Source organism: Blennius ocellaris (genome assembly GCF_963422515.1).
Source record: "Blennius ocellaris genome assembly, contig: SCAFFOLD_86, whole genome shotgun sequence".
In the NCBI taxonomy this organism is placed as follows: Eukaryota; Metazoa; Chordata; class Actinopteri; order Blenniiformes; family Blenniidae; genus Blennius; species Blennius ocellaris.
The window spans coordinates 101,780-127,154 of NW_027661851.1; the positions used below are offsets into that span (position 1 = coordinate 101,780).

Sequence of the window (25,375 nt, forward strand, 5' to 3'; positions counted from 1 at the left end):
CTCAGGTCTTCTGCCGTCTGTCTCCAGCAGGATGTCCAGCCGGGACACAGTGTCCTCTGGCTGGTCCAGCCTCGGGGACGTAGGGTGACGTGACTTACCTGCACGGCGGTGTGGAGGAAGGCCACGCCGTACAGCAGAGGCTTCCACAAGGCGTGCTTGCTGCCATCCAGCTGCGCCTGTGAAATGGCGGCGAACGTTCTCTTCAAGCCGGCGCGGATCCCCTGGGGGGGGTCGTTGGTGTACTTGATGGAGGACTGGAGGAGGAGGAGGAAGAGAGAGCAGGTGAAGGGGGGGGGGGGGGGGGGGGGGGTCTGGAGGTGAGGTGTGGAGGCGGAGCCGGGCGGCCTTACCTGCAGCAGGGTGATGGAGAACTTGGGGTGGGGCTCGGTGGTGATCCACACCCTGAAGGAGGCGTCCACGCTCTCCACCGTGGTGATGGTGTCCAGCAGCTCGTCCATGAAGTCCAGCCCCAGGTGGCAGTTCTGCAGCAGGACCCAGCCTCCCTGGACCAGAACACAAACCGTTAGAACCACTTCGCGTTAAACTACAATTCTTATCTCGTATAGAAAACAAAGAGCAGACCTTGGCCATGGAGGTGTTGACCAGCTTCCTGGCGTGTACTTCCTTCCCTGGCCCATGGAAATGGCGCCGCAGTCTAGGAGGTGGAGCAGAAACACAAACACCCGTGAAGACGAGAGACAAACAAGCCAACTTGCAGCCGCGCGGCGCGGCACACTCACCGACTCCCAGCGTCTTGGCGAGGTCTTCGATCTGGTTGGTGGGGTCGGAGCCCATGGACAGGAAGCAGATGAGGGGGGTGCGGGGGTCGCTTTCCTTCCAGGTGTCGTGGAGGTTCAGGATGACGGGCTCGGCGAACCTCTCGCCCAGCGACTGGCCCACGTAGCCCACGGCCTGGCACAGGGTCCGGTCGGGGCAGCAGGACCTGTAGGGGGGGGAGGGGTTAGTAGCAGCTCGTAATGGACACCCAGCGGGGGGGGGGGGGCGAGCAGCGGGACCCACCTGATCAGCAGAAGCTTGTGGAAGACCTCGAGGGTGTGGTATCCGTTGGGAATGGCGCCCTCCTCTGGCGCGTCCAGGTTCAGCCACGCTTTCCAACTGCTGCCGTTCTTGTTCACCTGGAAACACAGCAGGAGGGAAAGTGTGAGCCTCGGGTCCACATGAGAAACACGCTTCGTCACGGGGACGCAGGGTGTCCAAGTGAGGACGAGAGAGTCTTCAAGAGGAAGTCACTGAAGAGAAGCCGTTGCTATGGCGCCCCGACAACAGGGACTCTATTAGAACATCAGCACTGCAGTCATGCTAGCTGCTGCTAGCTGCTGCTAGCTGCTGCTAGCTGCTGCTAGCTGCTGCTAACTGCTGCTAGCTGCTGCTAACTGCTGCTAACTGCTGCTAACTGCTGCACGCGACTCCAACGGACCTGATCCAGGATGTCGATGAACTGCGGCAGCTTGTTGAGCTCCACCAGGTTCAGCCAGACCACGTCCAGGAGCCACTTGTGGGGCTTCTCGGGGCAGGTCTTCAGGTCCAGAGCGGCTCCGCCTGTGGAGAGGTGAGAGGGACACGTTAGGAGGTGAGAGGGACACGTTAGGAGGTGAGAGGGACACGTTAGGAGGTGTGAGGGACACGTTAGGAGGTGAGAGGGACACGTTAGGAGGTGAGAGGGACACGTTAGGAGGTGAGAGGGACACGTTAGGAGGTGAGAGGGACACGTTAGGAGGTGAGAGGGACACGTTAGGAGGTGAGAGGGACACGTTAGGAGGTGAGAGGGACACGTTAGGAGGTGAGAGGGACACGTTAGGAGGTGAGAGGGACACGTTAGGAGGTGTGAGGGACACGTTAGGAGGTGAGGACACGTTAGGAGGTGAGGACACGTTAGGAGGTGAGAGGGACACGTTAGGAGGTGAGACGGACACGTTAGGAGGTCAGAGGGACACGTTAGGAGGTGAGAGGGACACGTTAGGAGGTGAGGACACGTTAGGAGGTGTGAAGGACACGTTAGGAGGTGAGGACACGTTAGGAGGTGTGAAGGACACGTTAGGAGGTGAGAGGGACACGTTAGGAGGTGAGAGGGACACGTTAGGAGGTGAGAGGGACACGTTAGGAGGTGTGAGGGACACGTTAGGAGGTGAGAGGGACACGTTAGGAGGTGAGAGGGACACGTTAGGAGGTGAGAGGGACACGTTAGGAGGTGAGAGGGACACGTTAGGAGGTGAGAGGGACACGTTAGGAGGTGAGAGGGACACGTTAGGAGGTGAGACGGACACGTTAGGAGGTCAGAGGGACACGTTAGGAGGTGAGAGGGACACGTTAGGAGGTGAGAGGGACACGTTAGGAGGTGAGAGGGACACGTTAGGAGGTGTGAGGGACACGTTAGGAGGTGAGAGGGACACGTTAGGAGGTGAGAGGGACACGTTAGGAGGTGAGAGGGACACGTTAGGAGGTGAGAGGGACACATTAGGAGGTGAGAGGGACACGTTAGGAGGTGAGGACACGTTAGGAGGTGTGAAGGACACGTTAGGAGGTGTGAAGGACACGTTAGGAGGTGAGAGGGACACGTTAGGAGGTGAGAGGGACACGTTAGGAGGTGAGAGGGACACGTTAGGAGGTGAGGACACGTTAGGAGGTCAGAGGGACACGTTAGGAGGTGAGAGGGACACGTTAGGAGGTGAGAGGGACACGTTAGGAGGTGAGAGGGACACATTAGGAGGTGAGAGGGACACGTTAGGAGGTGTGAAGGACACGTTAGGAGGTGTGAAGGACACGTTAGGAGGTGTGAAGGACACGTTAGGAGGTGTGAAGGACACGTTAGGAGGTGAGGACACGTTAGGAGGTGAGGACACGTTAGGAGGTGAGGACACGTTAGGAGGTGAGAGGGACACGTTAGGAGGTGAGGACACATTAGGAGGTGTGAAGGACACGTTAGGAGGTGTGAAGGACACGTTAGGAGGTGTGAAGGACACGTTAGGAGGTGTGAAGGACACGTTAGGAGGTGAGAAGGACACGTTAGGAGGTGAGGACACGTTAGGAGGTGAGAGGGACACGTTAGGAGGTGTGAAGGACACGTTAGGAGGTGAGGACACGTTAGAGGTGTGAAGGACACGTTAGGAGGTGTGAAGGTCCGCGGTGCCTCGGTGTTTCCCGAGCAGGGCGAGGCGCTACCTTTGATGAAGACCCCTTGTGGCTGATGCGCTGGCGCTGCAGGTCGATCTTCAGCGCCAGCAGCACGGTGAAGATGAACTTGTGGTTCTCGTACAGGCCCCGGACCGTGTACTGGAACACCTCAAACATCATGTATTCTATGATGTTGTGGATCGCTGGTCGAATCTCCGGAGCCTTGTCGGACCTGGAACAGAGTTTCAGAGAGGAACACGGTGGTTAATGCTTCGGCAAGCAGAGCCTGCAGACCGAGTCGTCCCTCAGTCGTCCTCAGTCGTCCTCAGTCGTCCTCAGTCGTCCTCAGTGGTCTTCAGTTGTTCTCACCTCTCCAGCGACAGGTCGAAGACTTTGAGGACTGGCTGAGGGAGGTCTGGTACATGACGTTGACCATGCTCATCTCCGTGATGAGGAAGTAGAGGATGCTGCCCCGAGTGGCGACGGGCCGGTACTCCGCCTGAGCCGCGTTGATCTTCAGCTCCGCGTCGGCGGCCACCTTGAGCTTCTCGCTGACCTCGGCGGCCGTGTCCTTGGTGGTGGTCAGGATGCTGATCATGGAGTCGTCCTCCACCAGGGAGCCTGAAAGCGTGCAGAAGGAAATCCAGTCACATGGAGGAGAATGAAAGGCCAGCGTCTATTTCAAACGCCGCATTTATACGAGACGCCGTTGTTTTTCTTCGAGCTTCCAGAAGCTGCAGAAGCCTTGGAGTGGAGAAATGTGAAATGTACCTTTGGTGCTGCTGAGTTTGTACAGCAGGTTGTCCTCCAGCTCCTGCATCTTCCTCTTGTTGGCCGACACGTCCTCGATCAGCTTCAGCCTCTCAGCCTCCAGCTCCTGGAAGGGCAGAATCCATGTTAGGGAGGGGAGGGGGGGGGGGGGGGGGGTCAGGGGTCAGGGGTCGGGGGTCGGGGGGCTCCAGGTACTCACGTATTTCTCTGTGAGGATGACGCGGCCCAGCAGCTGGTTCTCCAGCCCCTTCTGGTTGACGGTGAAGTCGATGATGGACATCTGGGCGCTGATCTCGGGGGAGTAGGCCGGGTTGGGCAGCTTGGTGGTGATGTAGAGCGTGAAGCCGTCCATCACCAGCACGTCCTTGTCTCCCACTTTCACCTGCAGCAGTTCAAACGGTTAGCTTTGGGACGTGTGGGGCTACGCTAGCGGGGAGAGACAGTGTCAGCATGTTGACGCACCTTTAAACTTGTCCCGGACTTCACAAAGTTCTTCAGCAGGATGTTGTCCAGGGCCGGGTCCAGTTCCTCGCCCACGTCCTCGATGAGCATCGGGCGTCCACTGGACAGACAGTCGTCCAGGTGAGTCCGGAAGAGCTTGTGGTTGAGTGACGTGACCTGGACAGAGAGGACAGGGAGGACAGGGAGGACAGAGAGGACAGCGGTCAGGGAGGACAGAGGACAGGGGGGACAGGGAGGACACAGAGGACAGGAAGGCTGGACGGCCGTCCAGAGGACAGACCACTCACCTGGAGGTTGTTGGCCTCTTCTTTCTTCTTGATCCAGGCCTTGCCCTGCGTCTGGGGGTCGATGAGGAGGGGGAACCTGGTGGCCTTGGTGACGATGATGCCGTTCTGCACCGACAGGTCGTCTCCGGGGAGTCCCTGGACGTTCCACTCGCTTGTCTGGAAGAAAAACAGGCCGCCGCTGAGCATGGAGCACCAGGACGGTCGCTGCTAGCGCAGCGCCGGTCCGGCTAGCTTGACTCACCGTTGCAGGGTCCACCAGGGCAGAGATGATGTTGAGGTCCCGGGTGAAGGGGATGGCCTGCTTCCTCAGCTCCGCCTCCCAGGTGTCCTTCAGCAGCACCTCGCGGAAGGTCTGGTTGAAGGGGCCGCAGTAGGACAGGAAGCCGGCCAGCTGCAGGACGTCGCCCACGAGCCTGTGGAAGACAAGACAGGAAGTCAGGAGGGACGGCCGGAAGGACGACTGGACATAAAACAACCGGGGACGGAGGGACCCACCTGTCGATCTGAGACTTGAACTGCTTGCTCTGCTCCGTCCAGCGGTCTCTCTCGCCACTCAGCCCGCCGATCAGCGCCGTGGCGGCCTCCATCTTGTTCTTGCAGCGCTCGGCGTCGTCCAGCAGGTCCTGAAAAGAAGGTTAGCAAGGTGAGCAGGTTAGCAGGGTAGCAGGGTAGCAGGTTAGCAGGGTAGCAGGCTAGCAGGGTAGCAGGGTAGCAGGCTAGCAGGGTAGCAGGTTAGCAGGGTAGCAGGCTAGCAGGCTAGCAGGGTAGCAGGTTAGCAGGTTAGCAGGGTAGCAGGCTAGCAGGGTAGCAGGTTAGCAGGGTAGCAGTGTTAGCAGGTTAGCAGGGTAGCAGGTTAGCAGGTTAGCAGGCTAGCAGGCTAGCAGGGGTAGCAGGTGAGCAGGCTAGCAGGTTAGCAGGCTAGCAGGTTAGCATGTCGGTTCAGGGTCACTGTTACACACCTGCTTCTCCTTCATGGCGGCGTCACTTTTGGCCTTGACCGTGTTGAACTCCGCCTCCTTCTCGGCCAGCTGGGCCTCGGCGCCGGCTCAGCTTGGCGTTGGCCCTCCGCTAGCTTCTGCTGTTGAGCGGCCAGGTTCTCCTGCAGACACGGCGCACAGGGGACAGTCAGAGGAAGTCCTCGTGGGAGGACACGTCACATTCTACAACACCAGCCCGACGTCAACGTCACCTTGAGGGGAACCACTTCCTTGTTGATCTCGTAGAAGTCCGCCATGGCGCGGGTCCAGGCCAGCAGGCCGGCCACACTGCCGCACACCTTGGTGGCGTTGGCCATGGTGTAGTCCTCCATGTCCAAGTAGGGCTGCAGCAATTCCACCGTCTCCGCATTGATCCGTTCTTTGGGGAATTTTTGCAGCGACGCCAGGAAATTCGAGGAACTCATGAGCTGCGGAGATGAAAGGGGGATGAGAAGAGTTTGAACCGGGAGGCTGGCAGCCTCGGACGGCACGGTACGGCCGCGGGGGACTCCTTACCTTCAGGGCCTCGCTCCAGGAGGGAACAATAGCCGTGGCTCCGGGGGCCACGGGCTTCAGCCTCTTCTGGAACAGGATGAGGCAGCAGTCCATGATCCTCATGATGAGCTGTGGAGGCTTGGCCAGCTTCTTCACCGTGGAAATGTCCGACGGTTTGATGGTCTGCAAGGGGACGGCGTTCGTTAGGACGTGCACAGAGACGCCGCGGAACAACAACAACAACAACAACAAGAACAAGACAACAAGAACAAGACAACAACAAGACAACAAGACAACAACAACAAGAACAAGACGACAAGAACAAGACGACAAGAACAAGACGACAACAACAACAAGACAACAACAACAAGAACAAGACAACAACAACAAGACAACAAGAACAAGACAACAACAACAAGACAACAAGAACAAGACAAGAACAAGACAACAAGAACAAGACAACAACAACAAGACAACAACAACAAGAACAAGACGACAAGAACAAGACAACAAGAACAAGACGACAACAAGACGACAAGAACAAGACGACAAGAACAAGACGACAACAACAAGACGACAACAACAAGACAACAACAACAAGACAACAACAACAAGACAACAACAACAAGACAACAAGAACAAGACAACAACAAGACAACAAGAACAAGACAACAACAAGACAACAAGAACAAGACAACAACAACAAGACAACAAGAACAAGACAACAACAAGAACAAGACAAGAACAAGACAACAAGAACAAGACAACAAGAACAAGACAACAAGAACAAGACAACAAGACGGTTGAGAGGAGGGGGTCTCACGTTGAGTGCGGCTTCGGCCCGCGCCAGCCCGGGCCGGGCCACCTCCAGTTTGGACTCGGCCACGGCCTTCTCCGCCTCGATGGCGTCCACGATCTTCTGGGCCTTGTCCTTCACGATCTGCACCTTGTTCTTCACCTCGGACGCCGCTTTGGCAATGACGCTCACCTCCGCCACCACCTGGGGGAAAGGGAGGGAAACGTCGTGAGGGTGTGTGTGTGTGTGTGTGGGTGGTGCGGTGGGTGGAGGTGTAGCGCTGCGCCACTTACCTCGTCGGCTTTGGCCGACGCCACGGCGAGCTCCTTCTCCTTCAGCACCAGGTCTTTGGACAGCTGCGCCACCGACTCGCTGGCCTCCACCAGCTTGTTCAGGCCTGCAGAACACAAACACTTGGTCAGACTCCACCCCGGGCCCACGAGGACCGCCCGGAGGTCACGGCGCTGATACTTACCGACATTCATGCGCTCGGCGAGGGTGTCTATGTGCCGGTGCTGATTGGCGTACAGGGTCTTGTAGCCGTTGATGAAGGACAGGTAGGACTTCGGGGTGACGTGAGTCCTCCTGCGGAACCTGGGAGACCAAACACAAAAACACTTTCAACACGTTTGTAAAAGAAAAGACAAAGAGAAGTCAAGGTTTTCAAGAAGCAGAGAGTCTCGTACCTTTCAAAGTAGCCGTCGCACACACTGGACACGTTGTCGTGGTAGGTGGCCATGGTGGTCACCACGGAGGCCTTCACCTCCGCCGAGCACACCAGAGGGAAGTCGGACAGCAGCCGCTGGGCCACGGCCACCAGGGCGTCGGTGGGCCACGGCGTGAACCAGTCCATGGTGCAGCCCGAGATCAGGCCCGGGAACTTCAGAGCCCTGGACCGGAACTTCTGTCCCACCTGGGAGACACAGACAAGAGGGGGTCAGTCCAGAGACACCGGGACATTTCATCTGTCTCGTGAGACACTGGGACATTTCATCTATCTCATGAAACACAGAGACACCGGGACATTTCATCTGTCTCGCGAGACACAGAGACATTTCATCTGTCTCGCGAGACACAGAGACACCGGGACATTTCATCTGTCTCGCGAGACACCGGGACATTTCATCTGTCTCGCGAGACACAGAGACACCGGGACATTTCATCTGTCTCGTGAGACACTGGGACATTTCATCTGTCTCGTGAGACACAGAGACATTTCATCTGTCTCGCGAGACACAGAGACATTTCATCTGTCTCGCGAGACACAGAGACACCGGGACATTTCATCTGTCTCGCGAGACACAGAGACATTTCATCTGTCTCGCGAGACACCGGGACATTTCATCTGTCTCGCGAGACACAGAGACACCGGGACATTTCATCTGTCTCGTGAGACACTGGGACATTTCATCTATCTCATGAAACACAGAGACACCGGGACATTTCATCTGTCTCACGAGACAGACGACACAAGACGCCAGCGGCCGGAGCTGGACGACGCCGATAAACCGATAAAAACCAACCCTACGGGTGTTGGTATATCATATTATTTGATATATATAATAATCCAACACGCCGAGACTCACCGGGGAGAAGCAGAGGACCACGTGCAGATTCTTCCGCGCTCGTGAGATGAAGAAGTCGTAGAGGTTGTCGAAGGTCGGCAGCGTTTGAGGAGATTCTTTCTTCATCACCGGGATCAGGCTCTGGGTGATCTCGTCCAGCTCGTCCTTGGGGAAGAGGTTGGAAACCTGCAGACAGTGGATCGGTTAGCGGCGGCAGAGGACGAGTGCTAGTGGAGCCGGGCGGCGCTAAAGTGCTTACCTCTCCGGACGACAGGATGTTGTTGAGGTACTCCAGGAAGGCCTCGTCCTTGATCTCGTTGTCGGTGAAGATGAAGGTGATGCCTTTGCCCTCGGCGCCGGCAGTCTTGTACAGAACCTTCAGGTCGTCGGTGAAGTTGGTCATGTTGTAAGATCTGACGAGAGAAGAAACGCGGAATTAGTAAAGAAATGGACCCGGGTTCTCTCCTACACTGTGTCCAGTGTGGAGGAGGAACTTTTCTGAAACGTCATTGTGTAAACGGGGGTCCCCCGCCCCGGCAGCAGGGTCTCACTTGGTCAGGGTGATCTGGAACACGTTGTAGCCGGCGATGTAGGAGGCCAGGCGGGTCAGACTCTGCTTCCCAGAGCCGCCCACTCCCACCAGCAGGGCGTTCCCGTTGTCGGTCCGGATGATTCTGGAGATCTGCAGGGAAGAGAAAACGTCAGCGTGATCCGACCCAGTGGAGGACGTGTTGGAGTGGAAGACGCGTCCAACGAGGACGCCCGCTTTACCTTGACCAGGTGAGTCATGGCGTCTTTGAAGAAGACCAGGTCCAGGTTGACGCCTCGGACGAAGTCGTTGTGCTGCGACTGATAGAAACTCAGCTTCTCAGACAAAGCCTCCAAAGTCGGGACCTGAGAGGGCAAAGGGGTGTGAGATTGTGGGCGGAGCTTCCAGAGACACTGTTGGAGGGGGGGGGAACCAATCACTGACCATTTCATAGATCTTGGGAGCGTCCAAGCAGGCGTCTTCGTCCTCCTCCCCGGTGGGCTCCGGGGCCTCCCGGAGGAAGTCCGCGAAGTAGGGCTCCGGATGGAGCCCCTGGACCAGGGCGGCGTCCACGTGCTCCTGCATCACGCGGGTCACGGCGTCCTTGAACCACGTCCTGTCCTCGGCGCAAATGAACCTGCAACGAGACGAGACGGGACGTTGAGGCCCCCCCCCCCCGTGCGGCTGGCGCGGCGCGGCGCCGGGGGGGGGGGGCCTCAGCTCGTCTGCACCTACCTGTCTGCAATCACCCGCGTGCACTCGCTCTCGAACAGCGCCAGCAGGGTGGGCACGTCGGGACACATGTCCGCCGTGACGTTCAGCATGCCCTGCCAGATCCGGGACAGGTCCCGCAGGTTGAAGATGTAGTGGAACTTGGAGGGCGTCGGCAGCATCTTGACCTGAAACGTAAGAGCAGAGCGTGAGACGGCGTTCCTCGCCGCCGCCGACCCCCCCCCCCCCCCCCGATGGACCTTCTCTGACCTTCGTCCACTGCCACAGCGTCCGTCCAGCCGGCACCAGGGACTTCACCATGTCCGCCACCTCGCTGGAGAAGTTCCTGCACTCCTGGAAGTATCCACAGCCGATGATCCCTGGAGACAAAGAGCAGCAGAGTTTGATTCCACGTGAGACACGGAAAGGACCGAGAGGGACGAGGCGTCCGTCTCCCCGTGTCTCCTTACCAAAGATCTTGTCGATGGAGGCGTTGGACGGCAGCGTGCAGTTGAACACGGTGAACTGCCTCTTCAGCCGCTGTGGGATGTCGTTCCTGCCGCCGCCCGGGTGAATCATGGCGGCCAGGAACTGCACGTCCTCGATGGTGGTGAAGTCTCCCGGCCGGTCCAGGTTGTACATCCCGCTCATCTCCATCATCTGGCGCACGATCTCGTTGGTGATCTGAGGGGGCGGAGCAGAAAAGTGTTTGAGAAGAGGACTGTGTCCTCAGGGGACGCCCGCGTCGTACAGGGGACGCCCGTCTCGTACAGGGGACGCCCGTGTCGTACAGGGGACGCCCGTGTCGTACAGGGGACGCCCGTGTCGTACAGGGGACGCCCGCGTCGTACAGGGGACGCCCGCGTCGTACAGGGGACGCCCGCGTCGTACAGGGGACGCCCGTCTCGTACAGGGGACGCCCGTCTCGTACAGGGGACGCCCGCGTCGTACAGGGGACGCCCGTCTCGTACAGGGGACGTCCGTCTCGTACAGGGGACGCCCGTCCTGTACAGGGGACGCCCGTCTCGTACAGGGGACGCCCGTCTCGTACAGGGGACGTCCGTCTCGTACAGGGGACGCCCGTCCTGTACAGGGGACGCCCGCCTCGTACAGGGGACGCCCGTCTCGTACAGAGGACAGGGACACCCGTCTCCTACCTGGTCTCCCCACTCGTTGACGACAGGCATGTTGATGTCGTCGATGAAGACGGTCATCCTGCGTCCTCCTGGGGGGCCGAAGGTGTGGCCGACTCTCTTGTCCACGTAGCTTTCCAATGTCCTCTGTGTGGAAAGATGTCGTTAATAACAAGCTTTGTAACGTCTCTACACACACACACACACACACACACACACACACACACACACACACACACACACACACTGTACCTGGAACATGACGGGCTCGGTGGCGGAGGAGAAGTTGAGGGACTTGAAGAGGTTGGTCTCGGGGTCGTACTTGTTGGTGTAGCCTTTGATCATCACCGTCTTGGCCGTTCCCTGCTCGCCGATGAGCAGCACCGCCTGAAAGAGCCAATGAGACGTCAGTGTTGGCGGGCGCTGGCGGCCACACTGACGGAGCGACGAGGACGGTCCTGTGGACAGAGAGAGAGAGAGAGAGAGAGAGAGAGAGAGAGAGAGAGAGAGACGTACCTTGCGCTGCTTGGCGATGGTGTGCAGCAGGAAGGCCGTCCGGGTGTTGTCCACGTTGGGCACCAGGATGGAGGTGTAGTCCGGCACGTGGTCCGTGGGGTACACGTACTCGCCCACGTGCTGGTCCCAATGGATCCATTCACCTGAAGGCACAGGGCGGGTTAGCATGTTAGCATGCTAGCATGTTAGGAGAGACGGACGTCGAGAGAAGAACAGCAATAAAGCGACGTCACCATTGGGGTTGACCATGTACTCGAACATGGTCTCTCCTGCCTGCGTCCGCGGCAGGTCCACCTTGCTGTGGTGGCTCCTGATGAAGCCCTCCAGCTTGTCCCGGTCCTCCAGCTCCAGCAGGGCCCCCAGGCTCCACATCAGGGCGAAGACGAAGAGGCGCTCCAGGTGTTTGCTCTCCGCCTCCTGCTTGGTCGGCAGGAGTCCGTCCAGGAGGTTCACCGACTGAAACGACAACAAGCACACGGTTCAAAACTTCCTCCTCCTCCTCCTCCTCCTCCTCCTCCTCCTGCTCCTCCTCACCTGGGTGATGTAGTTGCACTCCAGCAGCTCCATCTTGGGTTTGAGGCTCTGCCTCATGTAGACGTAAACGTCCTCAAAGAGTTTGTTGTACAGACTCAAGATGACGTTTGCTTCCTTTGCGTTGCGCTTGACGGCCCAGCCCTGCAGGGAGAACCGGGATGTTAGTGTGTGTGTGTGTGATGGTGTGTGTGTGTGTGTGTGTGTGTGTGTGTGTGTGTGTGTGTGTGTGTGTGTGTGTGTGTGTGTGTGTGTGTGTGTGTGGCGGAAGCAAGGATCCCAGACACCTACCTGCAGGATGGGCTTCCAGCCCAGCGTGGACGAGCTCATGAACACCATGCCCACCCGGGACACGGTGGCCGGGGAGGCGTTGTCCATGTTGTGCACCTCGAACACCAGCTTGCAGTTGGGGGACATGGTGATGCGGTCGCCGTTCGCCAGCGTCAGCGTCTTGTTGTCGTCCAGCACGGAGTTGAGGTTTTCAATCCAGATGGCGTCCACGGGCCCGTCCAGGACGATCCACAGGAACTGACCTGGGGTCAGAGCAGACGGTCATCCAACACGTCACAAACGCGTCCCGCTTCCGCCAGCCGCCGTTTGGCCAAACGGGACTGTTGCGAAGCAGGAAACGCAAACACAAAAACACTCAATTTCACTGGACGCTCGCCGTTTGAAGCGGCGCCGTCGGGACGGGGGGGGCGTCCCAGACAAAAACACAGACCTTTCTTGGCTTTGAGCGTCCTCCGCCACAGGGTGGAGAAGATCCCGTCCGTCCAGTCGTTGGTGGCGGCGTCCAGTCGCCCGAACATCTGTGGGGCCGTGATGGCTTTGGGGTTCATCCTCATCTCCTTGTGGGCGGTGCCGCACTCCGTCAGCGCCTTCATCAGGACGTTGATGACGGCGGTCTTGCCGGCCCCGCTGGGGCCCAGAACCATGAGCCCGTGACGGACCTTCATGGCCTCGTAGAGCTGAGGGGAGGGGGGGGGGACAAACAGTCAGGCGTGGGAACAGGGGGGGGGGGGGGGGGGGGTAAACGTGGAACAAACGCAGTACTGTGTGGAATACCTGAACGAGCTTGAGGTTCCAGGACGGGTGGTTGACCAGGCCGGCCAGCTCCACCTGGTGGGCCACGGCGGTCTGCAGGTCGGCGTAGGTGCTTCCGTCCAGGTCGATCCCAGGAAACAGGTCGTTGATCAGGCTGAGGAAGAGGGGCTCGTCCTCGTCCACCTGGGACAGAGAGGGGGGGGTCACAACTCTTCTTGGAAAGGCAAACACTAAAGCGTGACCGTTAAAAAAAGCTGTGTACCAGTTTGGACAGGTTCATGTCCCGCAGCACCCTCATCACGATGCTGGACTCGGTGTCGTCGGGTCTGGCCCTCTTGCTGGCCCCCAGGGTCCTCAGCACGGACAGGATGTTCCTCAGACCAAAGTCGTAGTGGACCTGGAAGGAGAGGAGGCCGTTAATGCGTGTCTTCGTCCGTCACGACGCGCCCGCGGCGACTCTCACCTGTTTGGTCAGTTGCTCTTCACACAGCTTGTAGAGCACGAAGAACTTCTGGGCCAAGACCTCGTTGTCGTTGAATCCACAGCTGGCCAATTTGACCCTCATGATGATCTGGGACAAGGAGACAGACAATCAGTGGACGCCTCACATGCTAGGGGTAAAGATGTCCCCACGGGGACCGGTGACCCACCTGCCGGTCCGGCACCATCATCGACACCGTCCTGAACTGCACCTTCAGATTTTCAGGCAGTTCCTGTCGACCCGCGTATCCTGGATTCTGCACGGAGGAAAGCAAGAGTCGTGAGTCCAAAACTGTCCCGGGCCGCTAGCTTGAGACGCGTCCAGAGCGTCTCCTCGCTGGGGGGGGGTTCTCACCATGGTGATGAAGAGTCCGAACTCGGGGTTCAGGGACACGGTGTCCCCGTCGGTGAAAATGAAAGAGTTCATCCGTTTCTTGCGCGCCATGAGGACGATGTAGATCTGCTGGGCGGCGACGGAGAGGACCGGCAGGTCGATTCTGTTGAACTCGTCGAAGCAGCCCCACGATCCGGACTGCGCCAGGCCTGAGAGACACGACAACACAAGGAAGGGCGTCGGTGGACAGAAGAGAAACCAGCGCCGCCCGATCCATGTGAAGCTACGTACCTTTGTAGATCCTGCCCAGTCCTCTGAAGTCCATCTGGTCGGAGCAGTTGAACACCACCACGTACTTGCCCAGGCAGCGCCCCATGTCCTTGGTGGTCTCCGTCTTGCCGGTGCCGGCCGGCCCGGCGGGCGCTCCTCCCATGCTCATCCCCAGAGCCTGGGCCAGCGTGATGTAACACCTGGAGGGGGGGGGGAAAGACCACCCGCTGTCAGCTTCTGCACGAGAGTCCCGGTCCTGCGGCCCGAGAAGAGCCGGGGCGGGTGCCTTACCTGTCGGTGAGCGGGGTGATGACCAGCCGGTCGGTGCAGCCCAGGAACTCGTTCTGGTAGATGAAGTCCACGTTGGTGATGGAGACCAGCACCTCGTCCGCCATCTCCTTGTAGTAGAACCGGCTCTGCTTCAGCCACTCGAAGTCGTCGGCGCTCTTGATGCGCTGTGCCACCTGAGGACACGGGGACGGAGACACGGTTCGGGTCACTTCGCTGGACGTTCCTGTGGGGGCGGCTGGAACGTGGAGCCCCCAGCACGCCACCGACTCCGGAGTGTTCCCCCCCCCCGTGCCGTTTGCTTTCGTCACGTTGACAACTCCACAACTCCTACGCCCGTACGAGAAAAGCGGCCCGTGTTTCCGTGGAAACGGCGTGGACAGAAACCTACCAGGTCGTTGAAGATGTCGCTCTGGTGCACGTGGATGGTCACCAGCGTCTCGAACTTCACACGGTCAAACTTGCTGAGGTCGTGGGTGGTCTGCTTGATGAGCGCGCTCAGCATGTCCAGGAACTTCTTCTTGGTGTCGCGCATGATCTTCTTGTTGTACTTGGCCGCGTTCAGGGCCTCTTCGGCGTCTCGGGTCCAGAGCATCTGGATCCCCAGCAGGCCCACCTGAGGACAACACACACCTGGTTCACTTGGAGGTACACACTGTACACACTGTACTCACTGTGTTCACTGCTATATCTGCTATATATTCACTATATTCACTGCTATATTCACTACTATATTCACTATATTCACTACTATATTCACTATATACACTATATTCACTGCTATATCTGCTATATATTCACTATATTCACTGCTATATTCACTATATACACTGCTATATCTGCTATATATTCACTATATTCACTGCTATATTCACTATATACACTATATTCACTGCTATATCTGCTATATATTCACTATATTCACTGCTATATTCACTATATACACTGCTATATCTGCTATATATTCACTATATTCACTGCTATATTCACTATATACACTATATTCACTATATACACTATATTCACTGCTATATCCGCTATATATTCACTATATTCACTGCTATATTCACTATATACACTATATTCACTGCTATATTCACTATATACACTATATTCACTGCTATATCTGCTATATATTCACTATATTCACTGCTATATTCACTATATACACTATATTCACTATATACACTATATTCACTGCTATATTCACTATATACACTATATTCACTATATACACTGCTATATTCACTACTATATTCACTACTATATTCACTGCTATATTCACTATATTCACTGCTATATTCACTGCTATATTCACTGCTATATTCACTACTATATTCACTGCTATATTCACTACTATATTCACTGCTATATTCACTGCTATATTCACTATATACACTATATTCACTGCTATATTCACTACTATATTCACTGCTATATTCACTGCTATATTCACTGCTATATTCACTACTATATTCCCTATATTCACTATATTCACTACTATATTCACTATATTCACTGCTATATTCACTACTATATTCACTACTATATTCACTACTATATTCACTATATTCACTACTATATTCACTACTATATTCACTATATTCACTATATTCACTATATACACTATATTCACTGCTATATACACTATATACACTATATTCACTATATACACTACTATATTCACTATATACACTGCTATATTCACTACTATATTCACTATATTCACTACTATATTCACTACTATAGTCACTATATTCACTACTATATACACTACTATATTCACTATATACACTGCTATATTCACTACTATATTCACTACTATATTCACTACTATATTCACTACTATAGTCACTACTATATTCACTGCTATATTCACTATATTCACTGCTATATTCACTGCTATATTCACTGCTATATTCACTACTATATTCACTGCTATATTCACTGCTATATTCACTACTATATTCACTACTATATTCACTACTATAGTCACTACTATATTCACTGCTATATTCACTATATTCACTGCTATATTCACTGCTATATTCACTGCTATATTCACTACTATATTCACTGCTATATTCACTGCTATATTCACTGCTATATTCACTGCTATATTCACTGCTATATTCACTGCTATATTCACTGCTATATTCACTGCTATATTCCCTATATTCACTATATTCACTACTATATTCACTATATTCACTGCTATATTCACTATATTCACTACTATATTCACTATATTCACTACTATATTCACTACTATATTCACTACTATATTCACTATATTCACTACTATATTCACTATATTCACTATATTCACTATATACATGTTATTGCACGGAAACAATTTCCAGTGAAGTGACAAAACGAAGAAAGCAGAAACGATGCGTTTTCCCCACGAGCTGTGGTGGAAACACTTCCTGTGCACTGACCTGTGATTGGAACTGTTCCAGGAAGGGGAGGAGCTCAAAGTTTTCCGCGATGATTTTCCAGTAGGCGTCTGCGATGAGCGCGCTCAGGGACGCCTGCTGCTCCTTCTGCAGCTGGCCGAGCCACAACTCCACCGCGCCCTGCGCCATGACGGGCTTCACCAGCTGCACACACACACACACACACACACACACACACACACACACACACACACACACACACACACAGGTTAAGATGGTATTGTTGCAGCAGTCATGAGTGAAATTGGTGACGGTATTAAACAGGTACAGGCTGAAGAATTTAAAACTTAAAAGAACGTCCCCCGTTCGTTTAGACACGTTGGACACGTTGGACACGTTGGACACGTTGGACAAGCGTCATCAGGGATGGATGAACGTGTGAATTTCAACACAATGGGATTTTGTTCCATGACGTGAATGAAAAGGACGTACCGGCAGTTGCTCTCCCTCTTGCGAGCGCAGACCCACGATGCTGTCGTAGTCGGCCTCGTCAAACTCCGCCTCCTTGACGTTGTCGAACACGCCGAGGAGGTGCTCCTGCGAGAACATTGAGAACAGTGTTTAGATGATACAGAATCATGTCCAGGGTGGATCAGCAGGGAAACCATCGGCACCCCTCGTGGGGGAGAAGCTGAGGCCGTTCAAACCTGAATGGTGTGAGAATCACTGGCTTGTCCCAGGATTTCCAGCAGAGCCGGATCCGACACGAAGAAGAATCGTGGAAACAGCAGCCTCTTCTTCTCCAGGTACCTGGCGGACGGAGAGAGAAGACATTCCTGAGTCCCGTGGCTGCAACGCTTCAGCCGCCGAACACGTCCCGTCACAGCTCCAAGGCCGGACGGCATACATTCACACAAAACATTGACTTTCTAACACTTCTCCGGAACCGAGAGCCGAGCGGAGAACCTCAGCGATGCTACGGAAGCTCATTATTGATCTACAGGTTGTTCAACGGCACTACTTGACCCATGCGGCCCAGCAGGCGCTGCAACAGGAAGTGGAACAACAGGAAGTGCCTGTTGTGTCCAGGTCCCGAGGAGGACACTCACCCAGCCAGGGACTTCTGGCACTGCTCCAGCTGCTTCAGCAGCTCCGGCAGCTGCTCCACCAGCGTCTTGTCTCCGGCGCAGCACTCCACCACGTTGGACACGTTCTGCGCTCGCCGCATGACCTCCATCCAGGACTTGTCGATGTCCTTGAAGCGATCGGCCTCCTGTGGGGACGAAACATGTTGTTTTAGTACGAGACCTTCAACAGCACCAGTGGTAAAACGATGAAGAGCACGGGGGGGGGGGGGCGGACCTGAGGAAGGTCTTTGGCGATGTCTCCTCCTACGAACACGGCCTCCAGGTAGACCCACAGGTTCTGGACGTTGATCCACAGCTCAATCACGTCCAAAGACGTGTACAGCTTGTAGCTCCAGTCCTGGATGTCTGCCTTGTAGTAGGTGCAGTACCTGTGGAGGAGCAGAGGACAGTGAGGACGATGTGGGAGCAGAGGACAGTGAGGACAATGTGGGAGCAGAGGACAGTGAGGACGAATGTGGGAGCAGAGGACAGTGAGGATGAATGTGGGAGCAGAGGACAGTGAGGATGAATGTGGGAGCAGAGGACAGTGAGGACAATGTGGGAGCAGAGGACAGTGAGGACGAATGTGGACAAATGTGGCCTCAGGTGTCCTCCTGGCCTGCTGCTGATAGACAAACGGGTTCAAGCAGTGTGTGTGTGTGTGTGTGTGTGTGTGTGTGTGTGTGTGTGTGTGTGTGTGTGTGTGTGTGTGCGTGTGTGTGTGTGTGTCGTACCGGTTGCTGAGCAACGAGCCCAGCGTCATCAGGCCGTCCTCCAGGTTGGCCAGGACCTCCTGCATCTCGCCGGCGTTGAGCGTCACCTCCCCCCGCTGCTTGAAGGCCGCCAGGCTGAGCTTCTGGTCGACCCACGCCGCCTTCACCTGCGTCAGCTTGGCGATGATGTCTTTCTCTTTCACCGCACAAATGCAGATGTCCTCCACGTCGTCCTTGTGCGGCAGCAGAGACGCGTCGAAGACGTCCCCCAGGGTGAAGGTGTCCGACTCCACCCGGAACGGGTGTCCGGTCAGCTTGGCGATGCGGTCCCAGTGCCTCCTCAGCATGGACTTCTCGGCCATCAGCTCCAGGAGGGGACACAGCTCGTTGAAGTCGTGAATGCTGCGCTTGGCGTCCAGGAAGGCCTGGCGCTCCTTCATGGCCTTGGGAATCCTCCGGCACCTGGTGGGGACACACGGGAACACACGCCACGTCACGTACGGAGTCACTGGTCTGCACACCAACCAAGCCCAGAGACAAAGAAATAACTTACTTGTTCTCGAAGTCCATCAGCTGGGACTTGATGCTCTCGATGTCCACCTCCGTCCAGCGGACGCCGCGGTAGCTGCTGACCTGGCTCGTCACGGTGTCGTACAGCGTGTACAGCTTCTTCAGCAGCTCCAGCTCGTTCCTGAGGAGAGGGTCAGCAAGTTAAAGGTTCTGCCGGGTTCTCCCGGGTTCTACCTGGCGGTGGCGGGACTGTTACACACTTGGTGGACTGTAGGGTGGGGTAGGCCGTCACTTCCAAACCCAGAAGCTGCTCTCCTGACGAGTAGGTCTCGAAGCTGATCCACAGGCTGTCAAAGTCGGCCTGAGTGAAGAGAAGGAGGTGAACAAGGGCAGAGAAGACGGTAGAAGTTCCTCTCTGTGAGTCCAGAGGGTTCTCGGTGTGTGGAAGGTGAGTGGGGTTACCAGGGACGTCTTGAGGCGGCGGCTTCCTTCCTGGGGGGCGATCCCCTCCACCGCCGGGCCGGCCTGCAACGCAACAAGAGGTGAGAGGTGAGAAGAGGCTGCAGGGCGATGTGACGGAGCGGCTGCAGCAGGCGGAGGACTCACCGTGTTGTACTGGTCCACGAAGGCGGAGACGTCCTCTTTGAAGCCGGACACCCGCTGCTGGAGGTCTTCCTGGAACTGGGGCTTCCTCTGGTCGAACTCGTCCTGCACCGCACTCTGAAAGGCAACGACACCACAGGTCCCGGTGAGCCTCGGGGGGGGCGGGGGGGGGGGGGGGGTCCTGACGCTCCACAGTGGCTCTCATATACTCACAGCTTTGGACTGAAGGTCCTGGATGCTCCGCCTCAGGCCGTCCGCCTGCTGCCCCTCGGCCGGGGTCATGCCGGGGTCATGCTGCATCAGGATTTCCAAGGCGCCCTGCAAAACACACGGCGTGCCGTTTAAAACCAAACGCGTTGAAGAACGACGGGAAAAGGCGGAATGCGAATATTCACGATTCCCCCGAGGACCCTTGGGAGTCTGTCGTACCTTGGCGGAATCCAGGGCGATGTTCATGTCGGCCTCGACGGCGTGGAGGCTGGACAGGGCCTCCATAGTGCGAAGGACGTCCTCCAGGACGCCCACGGGCTGCGACAGCACGGACAGGAAGTCGGACATCTGGCGGCGGAGCTCGGCCATCTTGGTGTGGTTCTCCTCCTTCAGGCTCTTGCAGAGCTGCTGCTTCCAGGCCGTGGTCTCTGCGCTCAGCGCCTCCTTCAGGGGCTCTGCAGGCAAGACGGGACACAACCTTACCCTGTGGATCTCTCCGCCAGACGCTTCCCGCTGGCGCCGGACGCCAGGAAGCGTCTGCCGGCGGGTTTGTAGAGGAACGACTTGAACTCACCTGTTGAAATCATCACGCATCCCAACACCAGGACCGGCGCCACGGCCTGGATGTCCGAGTGCACCGAGTCCCAGCGCCGCAGCTCGGCGTCGTACTCCGTCAGGGCCAGGCGGCTGGTGTTGGAGGTCTGGGTGGAGCAGAAAGGAAACGTTAGCATTGCACCGTCGGCAGGGAGACTCAAAGCCTGGCGTGTTTGTGGGGCAGAGACCTTGTCCTGGTCCCAGGCCTCTCGGAAACACTCGAACTTCTGCAGCACGCCGGGGACGGCCTTGCTCTGGTCCGTGATGGTGTCTCGCAGGGTGAAGACGGCGTTCCTGATGCCGTTGTCCTCCTGGACGCACTGGAACAGGTCGTCTTTGTCTGGAAGAGAAGAGGAGGAGAGACGAGATCAAACAACACCTTCAGGCCGAACGCGACGTGACGTGACGTGACGTGACGTGACTTACCCGCGTGGCCCATCCGACTGTAGTCTGCAGCCCAATACACTCCCCGGGTGGCTTCCAGCGCCAGCACCACCAGCTGGTTCTCCACTTTCTGGATGGTCTTCATGGTGGGACACAACACCTGGACACATAAAGGGTGTTTGACGTAAGAAACCTGCGAGGCCACCTGGTCTTTGGAAGTCCTCCCGTCCCGGATCCCCGGACACAAACTCACCAGGTTGGGTTTCTGCAGCTGGACCTCCGCCTTGAGGATGGGAGTGGGTGGAGTCTCGCCTGGAGAGTCACTGCGATTCAACCTGGAGGAGGGAGAGGCGTTAGTCCTGGAACACTGGTCTGGCGACGCAGACCTCCAAACCACCGATACTTACTGCGAGATGCAGATTCCAGTCCTCAGCTCGTCCAGAGACGCCCTGGTCGCCGCCACCACCGCGTCAGACACTTGGTCGCTCAAAACCGCAAAGTACTGATTGAACTCCTAAAAAATGGGTTTGAATTCACAACGTCAGGATATTTTGTGGAACAGGCAAAGTGTTTCCTCTGTGTTTCCTCACGTACCTTATCGAAGTAGGTTCTCCTCTGTTTCAGGGCCTTTTCTCCGACGGCCGCCGCGTCGCTCAGGGATCCTCGGAGCAGGACGCTGAGCTCCTGGACGGCTTCCTCGATGTGACGGCAGTGTCTGTTCAGTGCCCTCACTCCGTCCTTACAGACAGCCTGAGCAGAGGGGGACAGACAACGTCATGACATGAAGCAGGAAGGGGGGACAAAGCGTAGTGAAACATGAAACGACCAGCACCTCGTTGGAGTGGATCAGCTCGTCCACTGAGGTGGCAGAGGCTGGAAGCTTGACCAGCTGCGTCCTGGACATCTCCCCCAGCACGTCCTGGATGTGGACCCGGTAGGTCTGTCGTACCTGGAAGAGTCGCCACGGGAACATGAGCGGGGAGGGAGAGAGAAGTGTAAACATTGCATTTCACAGTGTTGCTGTGGTTCGTCCTGCAGGACCTTTGATGAAAGTGACCCCTTAACGGACCAAACCGCCATTTCCCATCCAAACTGGGACAGAATGTCCAGAGCGGAATGCGTTACCTTCTCCACGACGGGCGTGAGTTTGTCCAGAGCGGCGTGCACGTCGGCGATGAAGTCGTCCAGGAGGAAGGACCACCAGAAGAGCGTGGTGCAGCCCCGCCAGAGAACCATCTGCACCTGAAGGTTCAAACACAGAAAAACAAGTGAAACTGAAGTCAAATCTGTCTGGGGGAAACAGAAAAGCTTGTGTAGGGCGTAGAAGCTGCTGCCACACTCACGTCCAGGACCGCCGGCGTCAGCAGAGCCGTGAAGTCTGCCGGGATGCTCTCACACACACACTCAAAGGCCCACAGGACCTCCTGCAAACAAACACCAGTCATTTTCTCATTACATTGTCAACACATTTGGTCAGTGGGAACACAAAGACACCCGGGGTTATTCACCAGCAGCCTGTTGCGGCCGTCCCTGATCTTGTCGGCCACGGCCACCAGAGGCAGAGCCTGGGCCGGAACCTCCAGGCCCAGCTCCAGCATGCGCTCGGCCTCGTGGATGATCTCCGCCACTTTAGGGTCCAGGTTGACGGAGAAGGTCTTGTTGGCGTCCTGAGCCAGCAGGGTGTTGGTCAGGGCTGTGGGCAGAAGAGGACAGTCACTACAACGGCCGACGACTGAAGGAAGGACGTTTAGACTCCGTTTGCAGGTTTCAAATGAAAACGCGTCCTTCAAGTTTGGCCGTCGAACGGCAACATGGTGGGAAAAGTGGGACCACTGCTGACACACTGAAGGCGGCTGGTTGTGGAAACAAGCTCCACTTTGGCAGCCGCTCCGACAAAATGTGTCATTTCAGAGGCTCTGCGTTCCGCCGGACTGCTAGAACTCTGCAGAAGTTCGGCGCGTTGATTTGGAATCCCTGCTGTGAGAGGAAGAACTGAACAAACCGTGCTCCAGGTTGGACGAGTCTCGGAACCAAGCTTTGTACTTGGTCACTTCATAGGTGACCAGCTCCGTGGCCAGCTGGTTGTACAGCTGGACCACCAGCTTCCCGTCGGGGGTGGACAGAACCTCAGAGTTCTCCTGGAGGGGAAACACAGGGGGAACGTGAGGAAATGAAGAATTCACTGAACGGGACGGAAGTCTTACTGAGCAGAAGAACGTCGCGGTACCTTCAAGAAGAAAATGGGCTCCTCAATTTGCTGGAAGAGGCCCCGAGCCCAGCGGACCCGTCCAGCCACGGGGGGCATGTGGAGCTCCAGCGGAGGGTCAGACTTCCGGCTGTGGAAGGTCTGCAAGGAAGAATTGGCAAAGGGTTAGGGCTAGAGAGCAGTGGAGTGTGGAGAAGGGAAGCAAAGTGGACACTGACCTTGTGGACGTCCTCCAACTGACCGCGGTAGAGCTGGAGCAGACCACTGACCATGTCGGGGATTTGCACGTTGACACAGGGGATGTCGAGACTCTTGAAGCTGCAAACAAAACGGTTCATGTTAATTTAACGGTCAGTCGACAGTCACACATTCATTCCACCTCAACGGGATACTGGACTCACCAGGCCACCAGGTGGAGACCCTCGAAACACGAGGGGACCCTCGCGAAACACGCGTGCATGAAGTCCACCAGACGAGCCTGAGGAGAAAGACGCCATGACGTCAGCTTGACACACATCTAAACCGAGAGCTTTGAGTGCGTGAGGAGCGGCGACGCGCCGACACAAACCTTCAGGTGTTCCACACTGGAAAGGAAGCTGCTGAACTCCAGCTCGAAGTTGGACTTCTCGGGGTGGAACACGTCGCACTGCTTCATCTTGGACGCCATGGCCTTGAACTGCTTGAACAGAGGCCCCATGCCGTTGACCTCCGAGTGCCTGAGACAGTCGAAGGTGTGGCACAGCGCCACCACTCGGGTGATCTGGAAAAGAGAGACCCTGGTTACCGGAGCGGGCCTTTTCACCGGGACCGGACCGGCGCGTTGAACCGTTAGCGTGGGCCTTACCTTCTCCAGCTTGTGACAGAATCTCTTGACGCTGCCCATGACCTGCACCTCGGACGCCTTGAGGACCTTCTCCCCGCCTTTCTGCAGGGACTCTGCCTTGATCCTCTGGAAGCCGGACCTGTACTCCTCGTACAGAAGGATGGAGTCCTGCGAGACAAGAGGAACACCGTCGTGACCCCGAGAGAAACTCCACGTCCTATTCTAGACTCTAGAGGTTCATTCCTACCTTGATCTTCTTCAACACCTCCTTTGGATCTTGGGTCCAAACGGAACACGTGTTGTTGTCGGTGATGTAGGCCTGGCACTGCGCCACCAGCAGGTTGGTCACCTGGACAAGTTAACCAGAGACACCGTACATATTGTTGTGCTTCACTGATGACCTGTGTGTGTGTGTGTGTGTGTGTGTGTGTGTGTGTACTTACCTTCATGAGCAGCGCAGTAGTAACTTCAGCAGGAACGAAGAGCTGAATCAACTCAATGGCTCCGAGCGCGCTCGGTATTCTTTCCCGTAAAACCACCTGAAATGGATAAACCCCGATGAAAATATTCCACCTCGACAACTAACACTGTCCCTTTTGCACACTTTCTACTAAACAACGTCTGTTCAGAGCAATTTCTTTACTTCCTGCTCAGAACTTTGGATTAATTGGACTCCTCCATGTTCGGCTCGGCCCGGTCGTTTGCGACCGGTGCAGGCCGACAGGATTGAACCACCGTCTACACGGATCCAAGCAGCAAATACAGTTTTGCTTTGCTTAGAGTCTAAAAGCAGTTTGAACACTCTGCCTACCGGGTCGCAGTCGTACAGCTGCTGAAACACGTGGTCGAATTTGCTCAGAACCTCCATGTATCTTTTAGTCTGGTAGGCTCGTTTCAGGGCCGCGTCCTCCAGCTCGCCCCAGACCTGTAAAGAGAGAGAACACTGTGAAGATCTGACATTTCCAAACCACATTTGTCATGAATACACCATCTACGCGTAGTTTCTGTATCCGGAGAGGAGTGAAGTACCAGTACCAGTACCTTGAGCTTGTCGGACGAGGCGGCCCTCAGCGCCGCCACCACGGCCCGACACTCGGGGCTGTTGATGTGCTGGACGATGGACTCCAGACGCGAGTACTGCTCGGCCCAGTGCTCGCGCTCGGTCAACGGGCCGTCGGTTTCCTCCAGCTTCCGGAGCTGTAGAGTCTCCCACAGGACCTGGGGACGAAGACGTGGCGGGTCAGTGGACTGCAGGACAAACGGCGGAGGTAAAGACCCTAGAGGAGAAAGAGTGGGGGACGTACCTCGTACAGCTCCTTATTCCACTTGGTGAGGACACTTTCCATTTCCTGGACAGTGGCTGGCATAGAAAACTCTGCCATCTTTGTTGACGGAATGTTGTTGATATCGGATTCTGCAAGATAAAAAGAGGAAGGAAGAAGTCAACCAAATGCAATGAGCAGAGTGCGGATGTTAGCAGCAATG

General features: G+C 56.1%; 1 protein-coding gene across 1 annotated transcript in view; it reads right to left on the reverse strand.

Moving 5' to 3' along the window:
* LOC308148724 (dynein axonemal heavy chain 8-like) overlaps positions 1–25,272 on the reverse strand; it is a gene marked incomplete at both ends in the record, with an annotated part of 26,654 nt that extends 1,382 nt beyond the window's left edge. Inside the window, 80 exon segments of the mRNA XM_080522229.1 lie at positions 99–254; positions 351–503; positions 583–626; positions 629–655; positions 741–943; positions 1,021–1,136; positions 1,439–1,560; positions 3,181–3,195; positions 3,198–3,364; positions 3,502–3,532; positions 3,535–3,753; positions 3,904–4,009; positions 4,103–4,285; positions 4,366–4,521; positions 4,653–4,808; positions 4,894–5,065; positions 5,148–5,275; positions 5,612–5,698; positions 5,701–5,751; positions 5,842–6,057; positions 6,146–6,307; positions 6,948–7,124; positions 7,214–7,317; positions 7,396–7,514; positions 7,607–7,833; positions 8,507–8,671; positions 8,745–8,898; positions 9,037–9,167; positions 9,257–9,379; positions 9,459–9,651; positions 9,750–9,913; positions 9,996–10,105; positions 10,196–10,409; positions 10,883–11,005; positions 11,111–11,245; positions 11,375–11,517; positions 11,608–11,830; positions 11,909–12,049; positions 12,197–12,438; positions 12,627–12,873; positions 12,971–13,132; positions 13,212–13,346; positions 13,413–13,520; positions 13,600–13,686; positions 13,785–13,972; positions 14,055–14,233; positions 14,325–14,497; positions 14,713–14,937; positions 16,763–16,924; positions 17,213–17,317; positions 17,428–17,530; positions 17,830–17,993; positions 18,083–18,236; positions 18,582–19,022; positions 19,114–19,251; positions 19,331–19,431; positions 19,533–19,595; positions 19,677–19,790; positions 19,887–19,991; positions 20,103–20,338; positions 20,458–20,584; positions 20,666–20,817; positions 20,904–21,196; positions 21,269–21,375; positions 21,456–21,611; positions 21,694–21,810; positions 21,987–22,103; positions 22,205–22,285; positions 22,370–22,554; positions 22,864–22,999; positions 23,089–23,208; positions 23,286–23,385; positions 23,469–23,545; positions 23,636–23,827; positions 23,912–24,058; positions 24,138–24,239; positions 24,334–24,429; positions 24,702–24,815; positions 24,932–25,108; positions 25,195–25,272. Coding sequence (XP_080378355.1) covers positions 99–254; positions 351–503; positions 583–626; positions 629–655; positions 741–943; positions 1,021–1,136; positions 1,439–1,560; positions 3,181–3,195; positions 3,198–3,364; positions 3,502–3,532; positions 3,535–3,753; positions 3,904–4,009; positions 4,103–4,285; positions 4,366–4,521; positions 4,653–4,808; positions 4,894–5,065; positions 5,148–5,275; positions 5,612–5,698; positions 5,701–5,751; positions 5,842–6,057; positions 6,146–6,307; positions 6,948–7,124; positions 7,214–7,317; positions 7,396–7,514; positions 7,607–7,833; positions 8,507–8,671; positions 8,745–8,898; positions 9,037–9,167; positions 9,257–9,379; positions 9,459–9,651; positions 9,750–9,913; positions 9,996–10,105; positions 10,196–10,409; positions 10,883–11,005; positions 11,111–11,245; positions 11,375–11,517; positions 11,608–11,830; positions 11,909–12,049; positions 12,197–12,438; positions 12,627–12,873; positions 12,971–13,132; positions 13,212–13,346; positions 13,413–13,520; positions 13,600–13,686; positions 13,785–13,972; positions 14,055–14,233; positions 14,325–14,497; positions 14,713–14,937; positions 16,763–16,924; positions 17,213–17,317; positions 17,428–17,530; positions 17,830–17,993; positions 18,083–18,236; positions 18,582–19,022; positions 19,114–19,251; positions 19,331–19,431; positions 19,533–19,595; positions 19,677–19,790; positions 19,887–19,991; positions 20,103–20,338; positions 20,458–20,584; positions 20,666–20,817; positions 20,904–21,196; positions 21,269–21,375; positions 21,456–21,611; positions 21,694–21,810; positions 21,987–22,103; positions 22,205–22,285; positions 22,370–22,554; positions 22,864–22,999; positions 23,089–23,208; positions 23,286–23,385; positions 23,469–23,545; positions 23,636–23,827; positions 23,912–24,058; positions 24,138–24,239; positions 24,334–24,429; positions 24,702–24,815; positions 24,932–25,108; positions 25,195–25,272 — 11,622 coding nt within the window.
* Positions 25,273–25,375: the final 103 nt, after the last annotated feature.